This window comes from Podarcis vaucheri, assembly GCF_965113315.1.
Source record: "Podarcis vaucheri genome assembly, chromosome: 16".
NCBI classification, from domain to species: Eukaryota; Metazoa; Chordata; class Lepidosauria; order Squamata; family Lacertidae; genus Podarcis; species Podarcis vaucheri.
In genome coordinates, this window is record NC_138754.1 from 9,570,212 (window position 1) to 9,589,045 (window position 18,834).

Here is an 18,834-nt window from a genome sequence, read left to right on the forward strand (position 1 = left end):
GTGGGATTCCATAAACACCCTGCGTTTAAAAGCACGATCAAAGCACATCCTCCTGCTCTGTTGAACTGTAGTTTTAACCCTCACAGAGCTACAGTCCCCAGCACCCTTGGCAAACTATAGTTCCCAGGATTCTCTGAGGAACGGCACATGCTTGGAGCAGAGGGTCCTCCCAGACTAAAACTGCATACAGTGGTACCTTGGGTTAGAGACGCTTCAGGTTACAGACGCTTCAGGTTACAGACGCCGATAACCCAGAAATAGTACCTCAGATTAAGAACTTTGCTTCAGGATGAGAACAGAAATCGCGCAGCGGCAGCGAGAGGCCCAATTAGCTAAAGTGGTACCTCAGGTTAAGAACAGTTTCAGGTTAAGAACGGACCTCCGGAATGAATTAAGTTCTTAACCTGAGGTACCACTGTACACAACATATATTTATAGCGCACGCACAAGGCAAAACAAATTCTGGGAACTGTAGCGTGCTGGGAGCTGTAACTGTGAAGGGGTAAGCTACAGTTCCCAGGGTTCTTGGGCGACGGGATGTGATTTAACTGTATGGTGTGTGTACAAGTTTAAAACACACAACTTTTCAAAGTATAAGGATAAGGAGGTTTGATACACGCAAAATGATAACGGCATTCTCTGCGAATGCATAAAGAGCATCAAATAATGCTACCGTCATTTACTAGGTAGCCAAGTACACAAGTTAGCCCGAGAGCTTGTGCTTTATTAAGGTGGCCAATTAGCTAAAAACTAGGTTTAAAAAAATGCAAGTGGCATTTTAATTGTGACAAGGGCACCCCTTTGACCATGGGGGGGGGTGTGCGGTTGAGGACAGCGGGGGGGGGGCTCACAGGTTTGTCGCCACCCATCCCCCAAATCTTTGGAGCTGCCTGCTCAAAGAGGATGGGGGCAGCCCCGGGCGCCAGTCAAATCTCGCTTATCTCCCTGGAAAATTGAAGGAGGAAGTGTAAGAGATAGCCAGCTCTGAGCCATCAGACTTGGACGCCCTCCGTCCTTAAAGGGGCAGCCTTTTTCCGCTGCTGAACAATTGCCAGGTTTTTCTTCTTTCTCCTTTCCCCACTTTGCTGCTATAGCAGGTGCCAGACCAATGGGAGTTTACTCTCAGCCTGTGTTCCACTGCTGCCCCCCATTACTGAACTGGTGACTGGGAGCAGCTGCTGGGACCATATAAAACCAGTCCTGAAAGACCTACATTGGCTCCCAGTACGTTTCGGAGCAAAATTCAATGTGTTGGTGCTGACCTTTAAAGCCCTAAACGGCCTCGGCCCAGTATACCTGAAGGAGCGTCTCCACCCCCATCGTTCTGCCCGGACGCTGAGGTCCAGCGCCGAGGGCCTTCTGGCGGTTCCCTCCCTGCGAGAAGTGAAGTTAACAGGGAACCAGGCAGAGGGCCTTCTCGGTAGTGGCGCCTTCCCTGTGGATTGTCCAGATAAATGTCCAACAGATAAATACAGTGGTACCTCGCGTTAAGAACTTAATTGGTTCTGGAGATCTGTTCTTAACCTGAAACCGTTCTTAACCTGAAGCACCACTTTAGCTAATGGGGCCTCCCGCTGCTGCTGCTGCACCACCGCTGCACGCTTTCTGTTCTCATCCTGAAGCAAAGTTCTTAACCTGAGGTAATATTTCTGGAGTCTGTAACCTGAAGCGTATGTAACCCCAGATACCACTGTAACTAAAACACTTTTAGGTCATCTGAAAGCAGTCCGGTATAGGGATGTTTTTAATGTTTGATATTTTTATTGTGTATTTAATATTTTGTTGCAAGCCGCACAGAGTGGCTGGGGCAACCCAGTCATATGGGCAATAATATAAATAATATAACTACGATAGTGATGCAATACAAGCTATAGTCTGAGCCCTTTTTGCAGCCCGCACTGCCACGTGGCAGGCTTCTTCTTTAGCGATCACTTGTAGCCGAGTAAGATTGTCTTCCATAAACACGGTTTTAACAATGAGTCAACAAAAGAGGTTTAAAGACTGTCTCAAGGCAAATTTTAAAAAAATTAAAATGTAGTATAAACACCAACAACTGGGAAACACTGGCCTGCGAGCGCTCCAGTTGGAGAACAGCCTTTACCAAAGGTGTCATGGGCTTTGAAGACACTCGAACTCAGGACGCAAGGGAGAAACGTGCTTAGAGGAAGGCACGCTTGGCAAATCCACACCGTGATCAACTCGTGCCCGGGAACCAATGTCCCCACTGTGGAAGGACGTGGGGATCCAGAACTGGCCTCCACAGTCACTTACGAACTCGCTCTTAAAACCGTGTTTATGGGAGACAATCTTACTCGGCTACGAGTGATGGCCAAAGAAGAACTACAAGGAATAATAATAATATTGTGTAGGCAGAAACTTTTCCTGCTTGTACACCCTGCTGGAATAAACACCGCTTGGGCAGGATTGTTTAATGCGCTTTGTGCCCCAAAAGTTAATTTAATAGGATATACCTTCTTTTCATCTTAAAAAGCAGAGACATCACCCTGCCAACAAAGGTCCGTATAGTTAAAGCTATGGTTTTCCCAGTAGTGATGTATGGAAGTGAGAGCTGGACCACAAAGAAGGCTGATCGCCGAAGAATGGATGCTTTTGAATTCTGGTGCGGGAGGAGACTCTTGAGAGTCCCACGGACTGCAAGAAGATCAAACCTCTCCATTCTGACGGAAATCAGCCCTGAGTGCTCACTGGAAGGACAGATCCTGAAGCTGAGGCTCCAATACTTTGGCCTCCTCACGAGAAGAGAAGACTCCCTGGAAAAGACTCTGATGTTGGGAAAGATGGAGGGCACAAGGAGAAGGGGACGACAGAGGACGAGATGGCTGGACAGTGTTCTGGAAGCTACCAGCATGAGTTTGACCAAACTGCGGGAGGCAGTGGAAGACAGAAGTGCCTGGTGTGCTCTGGTCCAGGGGGTCACAAAGAGTCGGACACGACTAAACGACTAAACAAGAACAACCTCCCCTCCCCCCCCCCACATCCCTGGCACCAAGAAAACTTTCAGGTCAACCCTGGCAGCTGCCTGCTGCCATTGGCATGACTTGCCCTGGCAGAGATCCCTCCAGACCAAGGTTTTTCCCCCCCCAAGCTCTCCCCCCACCCCCACTGACGCCCCGTTTCCTCCCCCTGCTTGCTGCCTCCCACGCAGAGAGAGAGAGAGAGAGAGAGAGAGAGAGAGAGAGAGAGGCTGGACGGAGGAAGCCTGGGGAGGGAACAGCCCGCAAGAAAAGAGCTTGCCAGGAAGTCTGTGGGTTGAGCCGTCCTGGTCTCCTGGCGGGGTCTGCACCCAGTGGTGTGTCCAGCCGCTCTTTGCCTTCACAGTGAGTGTGATCCGCCCTATCTCGCTTTTGGACAGGCGTCTCTAACTCGCCGGGCAGTTAGGGAACCTGCTTGCTGCTGCTGGGTACCGGGGCGGGTGCATTAACATCAGTGGCGTAGCGTGGGTTGTCAGCACCCGGGGCAAGGCAAGTAATTTGCACCCCCTAACCCATGGATTTGCGCCCCCTAACCCGTGGATTTGCGCCCCCTAACCCCCAGATGTTGCGCCCGGTGCGGCCAGCCCCCCCTGCACCCCCCACGCTACGCCACTGATTAACATGTTAGATGCCCGCCGCGCGTGCACTGTCGCGGGGCGCACGGGTGATAATGTGCTAACCAGGACCGGATTTAGGTCTGATGAGGCCCTGAGCTACTGAAGGTAACGGGGCCCTTTATATGTCCAGCTGTCCTTTGTCAACAACAAATTGTCGCTGTTTTTTTGTGTTGAATATATGCTACATGGTAATTTATTAACCTAACAGGTATCTAAAGCCATTGGCACATAACAAAATATGTATTTTATCAAATGTTGAACTGAAACACAGTTAAGAAGAAGTCTATTAATAGTGAAATACCATTAAGAAGAAGTATATTAATAGTGAAATAATGATTAAGCTCTAACTTGAAATTATTTTTGATTCATCACAAACTTAATATTGCAAACACTTTGACTGGCATTCGGCAATCACGAAACAGGCAATCCTTTTGAAACAGTTTACAAAGACTCATAATCTAGTCTCTAGAAACTTGCTATAACATGAAATAATAATTGTAGGTTTTGTTTTATTTGTTTTTTATCTTATATTTTGGAAATGAACATCCAGGTGTTTTTTCCTTTAATTTTTGGGGGGGCCCCAAGAGAGTGGGGACCTAAGCTATAGCTTGTTTAGCTTATAGGTAACCCGGCACTGGTGGTAATGTGCTGACAAGGGCAGAGGGTGGTGTGGGAAGGAGCCCCCGCTGACCAGAGATTTAAAGCTCTGTGATGCCTCTATAAACAGTCATGGCTTCTCCCCCCAAAGAATCCTGGGAGCTGTAGTTTGTTAAGGGTGCTGGGAGTTGATAGGAGACCCCCTGTTCCTCTCCCAGAGCTACAATTCCCAGAATTCCCTGGGAAGAGGGATTGTTAGTTAAACCGCTGTGGAAATGATAGCTGGTGGGTGCTGGGAACTAGGGTTCTCCTCTCAGCACTCTTAACAGTCATGGCTTCCCTAAAATAATACTGGGAGCTGTAGCTTGTGGAGGGTGCTGAGGGTTTTTAGGAGACCCCCATCTCCAGCAGTCCCCTTTGAGAACCACAATTCCCAGAGCGTTTTAACAGTCAAACCCTCTTCTTCATTGGAACCTCTGGGAACTATAGTTCTCTGTGAGGGAAACAGGAGTCTCCTAACCACTCTCAGCACCCTTAACTAACTACAACTCCCAGAATTCTTTGGGGGAAGCCATGGCTGTTTAAAGCAGTATTATCACAGTGCTTTAAATGTAGGTTGTGAATGTGGCCCCTGGTTGGGTCAGTGTGGTTGGTCCCCACCCCATTTTTTATATATATTTTTTATTTATTTTCCATTCCACGTTATACATTCACAACGTCATTATCCACAATACCACCCTGGCTCTTTAGAGCCTATCAACAACTCATGGCTTTCGAAATTAACCTTTATATCATTGCAATTTATACATTTTCCAGTTCCAATTAGACTGTTTACAGAACGTCTCAAAATTTAAATAAATATAGAAAGATAGAAAATTTCTCAGTGCAAGTCATCGGACAGCCCTGCTAGCGATGTTAATTGCTTACAATAATCTTTGAAATATTGTATAAATTTACTCCAATCCTTTTGGAATACTTGATCGTGATGGTTTCAGATTTCTCCTGTCGGCTTCTCCAGTTCTGCAAAGTCCATCATCTTTATCTGCCGCTCTTCTTTCGTTGGTACTGGGGTTTCTTTTCCATTTTGGCGCTTAAACAATTCTTGCCACGGTTGTTACATACATAGGGTTTCTCTTCCATTTGTGTGCCTCTGTTTGCACAAGTCCGTGTGGGTTAGAATGTGGCTGTAATGCACAACGGATGCCAATTGCTTTGTGCTGTTGCGCCGCTGGCTGGCTGCTGTTTGCAGGGAATCAGCAGAGCAGGCTCTGGGATTTTCAGCTGGGCTGCCTAGCTGTCTCCAACAGATGTGAGGAAGCATTTGAGCATTTGAGAGTCAGAGGAGGTCTCAGAAATCGTCTAGTCCACCTCGCTGCTCAATACCATTGCAGCTCCCCTGACAGATGACTTTCCAGCCTCTAGCGAAGGAGATCTCTTTCATCTCTCAAGGGGCAGACTTTTCGCCTGTTTGTGAATAATTAGGAATTTCTGCCTTCTACTGAGTCAGACCATTGGCCCATGTAGCTCAGTACTGGCTACACTGGCTGGCAGCAGCTCTTTCGGGCAGCAGAGTCTCTCCCAGCTCTAACTGAGCCTGGGACCTTCTGCACACACAGCAAATGCTCTGTCACTGAGTATTATTATTATTATTATGTCACCCATCTGACCGGGTTGCCCCAGCTACTCTGGGCGGCTTCCAACAGAATATGCAGAAACACAACAAACCATCACACAGCTTCCCTATCCAGTGATACCTTGGTTCTCAAACTTAATCCGTTCTGGAAGTCCGTTCCAAAACCAAAGCGTTCCAAAACCATAAAATGAAAGCAATAATCAATGTACTGTACTAAAAAATAAATAAGACAGTATTGTAGGTGATAGTTATTGTTTGGCTGGGGGGCTTTTATACATTTCCGCAGTCACACAGTCAATCAATCAGTAGCTGAACTGGGTTCCACACAGTCACAAAAACAAATTACAGTGGTACCTCGGGTTAAGTACTTAATTTGTTCCGGAGGTCCGTACTTAACCTGAAACTGTTTTTAACCTGAAGCACCACTTTAGCTAATGGGGCCTCCTGCTGCCGCCACGCCGCCGGAGCACGATTTCTGTTCTAACCCTGAAGCAAAGTTCTTAACCTGAAGCACTATTTCTGGGTTAGCGGAGTCTGTAACCCGAAGCTTATGTAACCCAAGGTACCACTGTAACCGAAAGAGCCTCAAAAACAAAAACAAAATTAATAGCAAAAACAAAAACAAAAGCGCCAAATGTAATCCATTCCAGAAGTCCGTTTTGACTTCTGAAATGTTCGAAAACGAAGACACAGCTTCTGATTGGTGCAGGTGCCCCAGAAACAATAGCCACCAACTGCATCGGACGTTTGGCTTCTGAAAAATGTTTGCAAACCGGAACACTTACATCTGGGTTTTTGGCATTTGGGAACCAAGGCGTTTGAGTACCAAGGTGTTTGAGAACCAAGGTACCACTGTATATGTCAGGCTTCCTCAACCTCAGCCCTTCAGCTGTTTTGAGACTACCATTCCCAGCATCCCTGACCACTGGTCCTGCTAGCTAGGGATCATGGGAATTGTAGGCCGAAAACATCTGGAGGGCTGAGGTTGAGAAAGTCTGGTATATGGAAAAACAACAGACCATCATACAATAAAAGCTTCTCTATATAGCATTGCCTTCAGATGTTTTCAGAAGGTTATGCAATTACAGTTGTACCTCGGGTTAAGTACTTAATTCGTTCCAGAGGTCTGTTCTTAACCTGAAACTGTTCTTAACCTGAAGCACCACTTTAGCTAATGGGGCCTCCTGCTGCCGCTGCGCAATTTCTGTTCTCATCCTGAAGCAAAGTGCTTAACCTGAGGTACTATTTTTGGGTTAGCGGAGTCTGTAACCTGAAGCGTATGTAACCTGAAGCGTATGTAACCCGAGGTACCACTGTATTTATCTGTTTGACATCTGCCTGGGAGGGTGTTCACAGGGTGGGCACCACTACCTAGGAGGCCCTCTGTCTGGTTCCCCCCTCTTCCCTGCAACCCCCCCCCACAAACCTCAGCAAAGATCATGGTGCTCTGCCTGGTTGCTAAGCAACATCTCCACCACCTCTTGGTCAGCTGACTGCCACACTTGCAGAATTAACCCTCAAATTACAAACTGAATGATCCTTGCACTTCCAACAGGCTACTTTACAGGGATGCGATTGAGAAGATGCTTTGAACGCGCGCACAAAAAAATAATAATGTTGGTTTTGTCGTTCTGTCTCTATAAAGCCTCATGTTCCGGTCTCGGCGAGCCAGCTTGGCACAACGGCTTTGGAGGCACCGCTGCGTCACGCCCGGCCCCGACGACAGCCACGGGGCGTTGAAGCCGGCGGCTCTGGCGCTCTTCAAGAAGCTGAAGGAGAAGGAGCTGGAGCTGCTGCTGTGGGCGGTGGAGAGCAGGGGGGCGGGCGAGTCGGGCTGTGTCTGGGTGGAGTCGCGAGGCTCCAAGCCGGGCCTCCCCGCCTCGCTCCTCCTTTGCCGGCTCTTCCGCTGGCCCGACCTGCGCCACCCGCACGAACTCAAGCGCCTCAGCTTCTGCAAGAGCACCGGTGGAGAGGGCAGCGTCCACTGTTGCAACCCGCATCATTTCAGCCGGCTCGCTGTACCTGGTGAGGAACGCTGGAGGCAAATCAGGCAGTGTTTTGGAGCCTTTGACCCTCCAGGTGTTGTTGTTGTTTAGTCGTTTAGTCGTGTCCGACTCTTTGTGACCCCCTGGACCAGAGCACGCCAGGCACTCCTGTCTTCCACTGCCTCCCGCAGTTTGGTCAAACTCATGCTGGTAGCTTTGAGAACACTGTCCAACCACCTCGTCCTCTGTTGTCCCCTTCTCCTTGTGCCCTCCATCTTTCCCAACATCAGTGTCTTTTCCAGGGAGTCTTCTCTCCTCATGAGTTGGCCAAAGTATTGGAGCCTCAGCTTCAGGATCTGTCCTTCCAGAGAGCACTCAGGGCTGATTTCCTTCAGAATGGAGAGGTTTGATCTTCTTGCAGTCCATGGGACTCTCAAGAGTCTCCTCCAGCACCATAATTCCAAAGCATCAATTCTTCAGCGATCAGCCTTCTTTATGGTCCAGCTCTCACTTCCAGGTGTTGGTGGACTACAACTCCCATCAGCCCTCGTAAGCTTGGCCTATGGCCAGGGACAATGGGTGTTGTGGTCGGGCAACAGCCAAAGGGCCACGGGTTTCCCCATCCCTCTCGTAGACACACGTCCCAACCAATCAGGGATCACAGACCAAATTCACCTGCAAAGGTGGAAAGCACGGAATGGGATGGGCTCCAACTCCCAGCAGCCCCCAACCATGCTGGCTGCATCTGGTGGACCAGAACGCCCATCATTCTTGGCTATCAGGCAAACTGGCTGGAGCTGATAGGAGTTGGGAGAGCCCAGAAAGTTCATGAGGGCCACAGGCTCTCCGATCTATTTTCCCCGGGGGCCGAATCTGCTCTGCGTGGACCTCCAATGAAGCTGAGCGCTAGGAGATCCAGGGCAGATTGAACAAAGTGCATAGTTAAACTATGGAACTCCCTTGGCTAAATTAACATACAAACTGCGAGAGAAGGACAACTGTGACTTTAGAGAAGAATGGGAACTCTTTACAAATTAATTTAAAAAACCAACAAAACGAGTTGGACTCCTTGGCAGGTTTTGAATAAGCATACACAGATTGATTGAATGATAACATGGTAGACAGATAATGTAAGGATTCGTATAATTTTATAACATGCAGAGAATAATACGTGCTGAGAAATCAGAGAGAGGAGCTGAGGGAAGTCTTTGGGGGAGGGGAGGGTTTGAGGGGGTGGGGGGAAAGGGGAGAAAATAATGAATATGATATGTGTTGATATGCTGTTATGTTGAAATTGTTAATAAAAACATTTTTTTAAAAACACCTATGGAACTCCCTCCCACTGGAGGCAGTGAGACAGCCACCGATTTGGGTGGCTTTAAAAGAGGATTGGACAAACTGGAAGTGAAGCCTCTCTGTGGCTGATACCCAGGACGTCTGCGTTCTCCTGGCACTGTCATTGCTTCTGAATAAGTGTTGCTAGGAATCACAGGAGGCGAGATTTGCTGTTGTATTCAGGCCCTGCTAGCGAGTTTCCCATGATGCATCTGGTCAGCTCCTGTCAGAACAGGATGCCGGACTAGATGGGACATTGGCCGGATGCAGCAGGCTGCTGCTGCCATTATTATTATTATTATTATTATTATTATTATTATTATTATTTACTACCTTTATCTTCCAACAATCTCAAGGTGGTGTACGTAGTTTCTCCTCTTCCCCATTTCATCCTCACAACAACCCTTTGAGGCTAAAAGATGGTGAGTGGCCCAGGGTCCATAGCTGTCAACTTGTCCCTTTTCTTGCGAGGAATCCTATTCGGAATAAGGGAATTTCCTTTAAATAAAGGGAAACGTTGACAGCTATGCCAGGGTCACAACCAGTGAGCTTCATGGCTGAGTGGGGATTTGAACCCTGCTCTGCCAGGTCCTCTAACCATTACACCACACTGGCTCTCAATATGTTCTTATGCTCTTCTGTAGTCAACTCCCGCCATCCCTGTCCGTTATCCAATCTGGTTGGGGCTTATAGGACGCTGGACTTATTTTATGGCAGCACCCGCTGCCCCCCTAATCCTCAAGATATGAGACAAAGGATTTAAAAGCGGCTCATGCCTTCCCTTATTATTATTATTTTCTTTTATAGAGACCCCCCTGCCCCCCTACGGCAAGATCTCTCCTTTCGCAACCCCTCTGAAGTGCGCCAACACGTTGAACAACAACCGCAGAATATGGCAAGGTGAGAAATCGGGAGCCTCGGTGTGAGAGAGGGTCTGATCCTGCGCATGGCTGACTCTGTGTCCAGGCTGTCAGCAAGGGAATAAATTTTCCCAGCAGGGATTGGAACCAGCTTCTGATCTGGTTTGTGGGCCGGTTACTCCCAGGTTGCTGAGACTCCTCAAAGGAGTAGAACATCTGCTTTGCATCTGGTAGATTCCAGCTTCAATTCCAGGCATCTCTTCCGGGGGCGGCCATTCCAGAACAGGGGAACAGGGAAGCAGAGCTCCCCCCTGCCCATCTGCTCTGCCCTGACAAGCCAGCCCCATACAGCCTCCCTGCACCCATCTCTTCCAGTATGAAGAGGCCCGAAACCAGGACATCGTCTTCTGGGGCTGCACTATTGCACAAGTCTCGTGACCCGTGCAAGATTGCAAAAGGGCTTTTTTTGGACACAGCGCCCCAAAAGGGCTTTTGGGGGGGCAACGAACTTGCGTAGCACCTCTAAACGCGCGCTTTGAGCTGCCGTGCCCCCCAAACTGCAGCCCCAAATAACGCGAGATCGTGGCGGCCATTTTGGCCGCCTCTCACAAGAAAAATCAGAATGTCCCGTTTTCGTCAGGACAGTTGGAGGGTATGTTCTCCTGTCACCTCGGGGCATCAGGCTGCCTCAGAAGGGAGAGTTGCGAAGCAGAAGGTTTATTCTATCAGCTTTGCTGGAGCCCAGCTCCACCAGGCACCACCTGCCCCTGAACTGTGCCCACGTTTGGTCAATATAGGGCAACAGTTTTGAAATCTGTGTCTGAGCTTGGGTTTTCCTCTGCCCTCCCTGTCCCTCTTTCCTTGTGTGTTGTGCCTTTTTTGTTTTTAAAGATTGCAAGCCTGCAGCTAGGGACTGTCTTGCTTTGATTGTAAGTTGCTCCATCCTTTTTGGATGAAGAGTGGGGTACAAATACTCAAAATTTATATATTTAGGTCCTTGACTTTATGCCCCATCTGTGAGAGACTGAGCTAGACGGGACTTTGCTCTGATTTAGCAGTGCACTTCTTATTTTTGGCCGTGTGCGGACTGAAACCTGCCTCTCTCAGCACCACCCTGAATAGTGGCCCCCAACTCTGTTTGAAAACCCTCCTGCAGTTAGAGGTCCTGATCCCGGGCACGCCGATTATGCTGCCCTCTTGAGAGGAGAATGAAAAGCAGGCAGGGAACGGCCCGGCCCAGAGGCCTTCCTGGATGCTTTGCAGAGCAGAAACTTTTCAAAAAGCAAGGGACGGACACCGACAGACGGCTGCCCCTGTTATTTCTGGTTCCCGGCGGCCGGGAGGAAGTTGCAGCCCGCAGAGACACAGACAATGTGCCCTGACGTACAATGCAGCCTGGGATCTGGCGCCCGGCCACGCCGCCACGTCTGAGCAAGCTCTCGGCGCCTGGGCTGGCTTTTCCTCTGTCCCAGCCAAAGATGTGGGACCCCAGCGAGAGACCGTGGGGCCTACGTGCTGCCTCTCAGCGCTCCCAGCCGGCCCCCGTGGGACTTCCCGCTCCCATTGTCCCAGGGCGCCTTTGTCTGAGCAGAAACCCAGGAGTCTCCTTGACCAGGAGGAACAGTCCATTCCTTATTTGTTTAATTCTATCAGTCCCTAGTTTTTTTTAAAAAAATAATAATCTTATTTTTTGCCTTTGGGAGCTGTGCCTTGCCGCAATGGGGCCAAAGGGCCATAACTCAGTGGTAGGATGTCTGCTATGGATGCAGAAGGTCACTAGCTCTACTTATTACTTTATCTTAGAAGATTCTAGTCCTCATGGATCCAGATAAATAGCCGATTTAAATAGGAAGCTGCCTTACACATCGAGCTCAGTACCGTCTGCTAGGGTTTCCTGGACACAGCCAGGATTCGGCCATTGTAAACAGCGCCCAGGTGGAAATGGCTTAAATGCTGTGAAAATCTGGACGTATGGCAACCCATCTTGGAATAATAATAATAATAATAATAATAATAATAATAATAATAATTTATTTGTTCCCCGCCCATCTGGCTGGGTCTTCTCAGCCACTCTGGGCGGCTTCCACAGAGACCAAAAATACACTACAGTGTGCCTCGCAAGACGAAATTAATTCGTTCCGCGAGTTTTTTCGTCTAGCGAATTTTTCGTCTTGCGAAGCACAGTGTCAGAAAAGTTTTGGAAAAGCTTCAAAAATCACCAAAAACCTCAAAAAGGCTACCACACCGCGTTCTATGAGTTGCTCCTCGAAGTCAAGTCGCAACTGTATTAACGGTGTTAAGAAAAAGGAAACAAACTTGCAAAAAACGCAAGACGTTTTTGTCTTGCGAAGCAAGCCCATAGGGAAATTCGTCTTGCGAAGCAGCTCAAAAACCGCAAAACCCTTTCGTCTAGCGAGTTTTTCGTCTTGCGAGGCATTCGTCTTGCGGGGCACCACTGTAATATGTCACACACTAAAAACTTCCCTGAACAGGGCTGCCTTAAGATGTCTTCTGAATGTCAGGTAGTTGTTTATCTCTTTGACATCTGGTGGGAGGGCATTTCACAGGGTGGGCGCCACTACTGAGAAGGCCCTCTGTCTGGTTCTCGGAAGTGTAGATTTTGGCGAATTCCTTAAAAATAGCTCAAAAACAACAACTTTTTTTGAGGGGGGGGGGAGCTCAACCACTGTGGGCAAAACTAAAAAAAAACCTCAACAACTTTTGTGTCTGGATTTTCAGTTTTATGGCAACACCAGTGGCTCTCAAGCTTTTTTTCTTTGGGCTGCACTTTCAGAATAAAAATTGCTTGCATCACACCGGATTTTTTCATTGATAAGAAATACATTGGAAAACAAAAATACACAACTCCTAGCGGTGCTTGATTTATAACAAAGAACACAACTACATTATAATATGACCACGGGGCATGTGGAAAGTATGAAACAACGCAGTTACGTAAGAACATGACTCATTCCCAGAATATAATATTGGTGGTCCTTGAATCTTCCCTTCCTATTTGCCATCCTCTCCTGCTACACCCTTTGAGAATCACTGGTCTGCACTGACCAGCAATGACTTCTCCAAGAGTTTTGGGCAGCGGACATTTGCAGCCCTACCTGCAGATGCTGGGAATCGAACCCAGGACCTTCCACTCGTAAACTGGATGTTCTACCGCTGAGCAACACAGCCTTTTCCCCTTCAAAGACTCCTCCAGGACAATACAATTCACTTTAAATCAGCATCATTATCTATACCTTTGCATCTGTACATATCTGTACACATGAAAATCTCTGCCTGGTGTTTTTTGGTTTTTTTGTGGCATACAAATGCCCACCTTAACTTTGTGGTCTAATCCTGCAGGTCTCTCTTTAAAAGTTCTCAAATGAATTTTGGAATAAGTCGTTTTGCTGGGATCTCTCTGTTAACAAACAAAATCTTTCCATGTTTCCGCCTAGCTTTTTTTGAGGCTGTATGTGGGAACGGAACGGGATTTGGAAAGGAAAGATCTTATTTCTCATCTCTTAACAGCAGCCCAGGGGCTCCATGGCTAATATCCTGGAAGACTTTTAATCTTAATTGTCTGGATTGCTGGTATTTAAGGGTTTGGCAAATTGCCCTTCCTTAAAAAAGATTATCTCCTAAACGAAAAGTATCTAAAAGGCAGAGCTCGAATGACTCATTCATATATATGATCTTATTTCTTGTGCAAATATTTTTATTTGTTTATTGCATTTATATACCAATTTTATCGTCCAAGGAGCTCAAAGTGGTCTATAGGGTTCTGCTCCTCACAACGACCCTGTGAGGTAGGTTAGGTTAAGAGATGGTGACTGAACCAAGATGAACTTCAGGGCTGAGTGAGGATTTGGACCCTGCACTTCCAGGTCCTAGTCCAGGGGTCAGCAAACTTTTTCCGCAGGGGGCCGGTCCACTGTCCCTCACACCTTGTAGAGGGCCGGATTTAAAAAACAACAAGACGAATTCCTATGCACACTGCGGAGAAAAGCAATGACAAACCTAGACAGCATCTTAAAAAGCAGAGACATCACCTTGCCAACAAAGGTCCGTATAGTTAAAACTATGGTTTTCCCAGTAGTAATGTATGGAAGTGAGAGCTGGACCATAAAGAAGGCTGAACACCGAAGAATGGATGCTTTTGAATTCTGGTGCGGGAGGAGACTCTTGAGAGTCCCATGGACTGCAAGAAGATCAAACCTCTCCATTCTGAAGGAAATCAGCCCTGAGTGCTCACTGGAAGGACAGATCCTGAAGCTGAGGCTCCAAGACTTGGCTACCTCATGATGCTGGGAAAGATGGAGGGCCCAAGTAGAAGGGGACGACAGAGGACGAGATGGCTGGACAGTGTTCTGGAAGCTACCAGCATGAGTTTGACCAAACTGCGGGAGGCAGTGGAAGACAGGAGTGCCTGGCGTGCTCTGGTCCATGGGGTCACGAAGAGTCGGACACGACTAAACTACTAAACAACAACATGCACACTGCGAGGGGGGGCAAGTAGTCTTTATCTTCCCAGGGGCTGCCGCCGCCACCACCACCACCGCTGCGCATTCTGGCCCACAGGAGCACCAGTGTGGTGGCAGGGGCAGGAGGAAGAGCCGAGTGGCAGCGGCTCTGCCAATCAAACGCCGCGCCTGGTTTACCTCAGCGCGGCGCAGGGACGTCTCTGCCAATCAAACGTCACTGAGGTAAACCAGGCGCAGTGTTTGGCTTGCAGAGCCACCGCCGTTCAGTCTCTTCCTCCCATCGCTATTGCCTGAAGTCTCGGCTAAATTTAGGACCCAGGTGGGCCTGATCCTGCCCGGGGGCCGTAGTTTGCCAACCCCTGTCCGAGTCCAACACTCAAACCACTACGCCAATTGAGGCGCCTGCTCACTCACTCAGTGCCATCAGTCTATGCAGATGTTTAGCTTATTTAAACCTCTGCTGGAGCCTTGATTCTCAATAATGATGGAACTCACAGTTAGAGAATACTTTCGTTTTTTATAAATCTTTGTTATTCGTGTGAGTTAATGCTTTGTGATACCTTTTCAGCCGCACTTTATATTTGTACTTTCGTCCTTCCAGGCTGCGGCGCTTTATAATTTAAATTTACGAGTCACAGAATCATAAATAAATAATAATAATAAACCTTTATGTCACTACACCACCTGTGTGCAGTGAAATTAAACAACCCCCCCCCACATACACTCAGACTTGTTCTCTGTGTGCTTGTCAGAAGTCAATTACACCACTATTTATTTTTTTTTTAGAGAGTGGGAAGGGGCCCTGAGAGACATCTAGCCCAACCCCTGCAGTATAGGAATATGTTTGAGCTGCCATACATCCGGAATTCCCCAGACATAGCTAGGATACAGCCCTCGTAAACAGCGTCTGGGCGGAAATTGCTTAAATGTTCAGGAAAATCCGGACGTATGGCAACCCATGTCAAAAGTGACAATTTTGGCGTTCTTCTTCTTCTTTGGAGATTTTGCAAAAACTTTTATGTCCAAGTTTCCATTTTTTAAAAATACAGCAACCCAAATTGAATATGTAGCTGGGGTATCTGCACTAAGTTCTTCTTTTTGTTATCTTTGCGCTTTTCATTAGTTAACAAACTGATAATTTTTTTTAAAGTTCTTGGAGGACTTTAATGTGGAGGAATTATAATATGCAGCTGATTTAGATATACTACTAAGGACCCAAGGAGGGGAGTCCTAAGATTCGGAAGAGCCTTGTTTGATTTCGAAATTTCAACGTGTTAAATGTGAGATTTGTTTTGTAAAAACCAATAAAACTATTTAATAATAAAACTAAAAAGTTCTGAAGGGAATGCCTTTCTCTCCCCCCCCCCCCCCCGCAGACACCAGCCTCTCCCAGCGCTCCCTCAGAGACGGCCACTGGTGCAAACTGGCTTACTGGGAATACCGCCTCCGAGTCGGGAGGCTCTTCTCCGTCCACGACGACCACGTCAACATCTTTGCCGACCTCCCGGCTGGCAGCGGTTTCTGCCTGGGCCAGCTGGGCTCCAGGAACCGTAGCCAAGCCGTCCAGCGAGCCCGGGCCAAGATCGGGCAAGGCTTGCTCCTGAGCCGCGAAGGCAGCGGCGTCTGGGCTTACAACCGCAGCGACCACCCCGTCTTCGTCTGCTCCCCAACCCTGGGTCCTCCCTGCGGCTCCGGGCCGGCTGTTCACAAGCTGCTTCCTGGCTACTCCCTCAAGGTGTTTGACTACGACCGCGCCGGCAACCTGGCCTGCTGGCAGGGCCACCACGATGGGCCCTACGATGCCCACAGCGTCCGCATCAGCTTCGGCAAAGGCTGGGGCCAGTGCTACTCGCGGCGGTTTATCACCTCTTGCCCATGTTGGTTGGAAGTTCTCCTGAGTATACCTAGATGAAGAGGGGGCCAAGGAGCCAGGAAAGGGGGCTGGTTTTGCGGGTGGTGAGGGGGGAACCCCCTCTCTGAGCCCTGGGGAAGTCCGGGAAAGATCTACGTATTATTTCCCAGCTTCCTCGCGCGGGGAGAGAGAGGATTCTGCGAGAGTCGGGTGGCTTTTGTAAGTTATCTGTTTCCTTATAAATATACGGGTTGAGAAGGTAGTGTCATATATATAAGTCGGGAAGGTAGCCTGAGGGCGAGCAAGTTAGAGGTAGTCACAAGGCAGAATTAGAGCAGGGCCCAACAAACTCGGGTTCACAACAGAATTTTTCTTTTTTGTAGTTCACAAACCAGTTCAGCAAGTTCAGCAGCTTCCTCCCTGGGAATTTTAGCACTTCTGCTAGTGCGGCTGCAGTTTTAAAGTTTCAGCATCCGTCTCCCCTATGAAAAAAAACTACAGTTCTCAGGGAGGGGTTTTTTGGGTTTTTTTTAAGTGAAACTGTTTCAAACTGGATTTGTCGTGTAAACGCAGCTGCTGCTTTGGGGATGGAAGGCAGCCACTCAAAGCAGTCTGCTGGGGCGGAAATGACACCATTCAGGTTTGTAAAAGCTTCACCCAGTGAAGCTGAACAGCAGTAAGTGCAGGTTGGAAAAGCAAAGGTGTGTGTTTTTGCTGTCCATTTACAGCATCCACTGTAGGGAACATTCCGCTGGCTTAGACGGCCTTAGAAAATGGAACTGGAGAGATTCCAGGAGGAGGATTGGCCCATCGACGTCTCTTAAATGTGGTGGGTAAATGGAACCAGTTCCAAAAGCAGTCTACCTCTGAATATCATGTGCTGGGGATCGGTAGCAAGGGAAACAACCCACAGCTTCCCACCTTGCTTGTAGGACACGGGTAGCCGATTTATACCAAATCAGTCCATTGGTCCATCTAGCCTGGTAGTATCTACACTGACTGGCAGCACCTCTCTAGGGTATCGGGCAGGATTCTCCTGCGACCTGGAGATAACCAGGAGCAAACCTGGGACCTGTCTGAATGCAAAGCAGATGCTCTACCACGGAGCTAATGTCTCTTATGTAACAAAACAAAATCCTAAGATTCCAGTCCTCATGATACTGAATAAACTGGTGAATTAAAGAGGAACAACGGGAGCTGCCTTAAAGTGAGTCCAGCCCTTGACCCGTCTAGCTCAATATTATCAGTATAGCAATGGCAGCAGCACTCCAGGGTTTCAGACAGGCGGTCATTTGCAGCCAATTTCAAAATGCCAGCATTTGAACCCAGGACCTTTTGCATGCAGGGGAGATGCCATACCCGTTGTAAACCTCTGGTGGGCTCCCTTCTGAGGAGAGGATGTCAGGCTGAGATAAAACCCTTTGGTCTGACGTATCAAGAGTTGTTGTGGAAAGAAGCTGGGAGGACAGTAAGTTGGAAAGCGGAAAAACAGCGAAGGAAATCTTGCTCATGTCCCGACCCTTTTTGATCTCTTAAGTAAGAGCCCAGCTTCGGCTGAGACATTTCTTTATTTTTGCCTCCTTTTCTCTTTTGCTATTAGTGCGCCACATTTATTTCTAGTGCGCTGCATAGAACACATAACTTGATATTTGTGCGGGGGGGGGCAGGTGTGACCCTCTTCTCTGTTTGAGCAGAAAGAGGGGGTTCAGAGGGGATCCTGAAATGAGAAAGGAGGAGGAAGGGGTGTTTGTGAGGATGGGAAAGTGGGTCTTGAGGAGAGGGTCTAAGGAGAGAAGATGAATAGATGGGAGGTTTGCCGGGGCAGAAGAAGGGGCTGGGAATGGATGGTGGTTGTGGGAGCTGGAGGAAGTTGTACTATAACAAAAGTAGGAGCCTGACAATACCTTTTGTAGGTGTTACGGGCCGAGCAATTTTATACCCAGTTTATTTATTTCATTGCCATTTCATAAAAATTTTATACCACTCGATTGTAAAAGGAAACCAGCAACCCTCGGAAGAGGTTTACAACAAGAATAAAGCAAATAACATGATCAATGCAGACTGTTTCAGAATCATAGTTTGGGGGGGGGGAATCCTTGCAATGGAGCTATCCCACACAGGGATCAAACCTGCAACTTTGGCATCATCAGCACCATGCTCTCAGCAACGGAGCTATCTACCAACAGCAGCTCTTTACAGCGTTCAAAGGATTAATTAAAACCAACGATAAACGGAAAACCAGATTAAAAAGTAAAGGTAAAGGGACCCCTGACCATTAGGTCCAGTCGTGGCCGACTCTGGGGTTGCGGCGCTCATCTCACTTTATTGGCTGAGGGGGCTGGCGTACCGCTTCCGGGTCATGTGGCCAGCATGAGTAGCCGCTTCTGGCATACCAGAGCAGCGCACGGGAACGCCGTTTACCTTCCCGCTGGAGCGGTACCTATTTATCTACTTGCACTTCATGCTTTCGAACTGCTAGGT

General features: G+C 48.2%; 2 protein-coding genes across 2 annotated transcripts in view; both read left to right on the forward strand.

The window, feature by feature from the left end:
- Nucleotides 1-18,834, forward strand: part of ZBTB7B (zinc finger and BTB domain containing 7B) — a 330,604-nt gene that overhangs the window by 241,428 nt on the left and 70,342 nt on the right. The window lies entirely within an intron of this gene.
- On the forward strand, nt 3,212-18,408 carry LOC309520545 (mothers against decapentaplegic homolog 6-like). The gene is made up of 4 exons (XM_082202464.1): nt 3,212-3,338; nt 7,486-7,865; nt 9,968-10,060; nt 15,878-18,408. The coding sequence occupies exons 2-4, from the start codon at nt 7,490-7,492 to the stop codon at nt 16,411-16,413; spliced, it is 1,005 nt and encodes a 334-aa protein (XP_082058590.1). The 5' UTR covers nt 3,212-3,338; nt 7,486-7,489; the 3' UTR covers nt 16,414-18,408.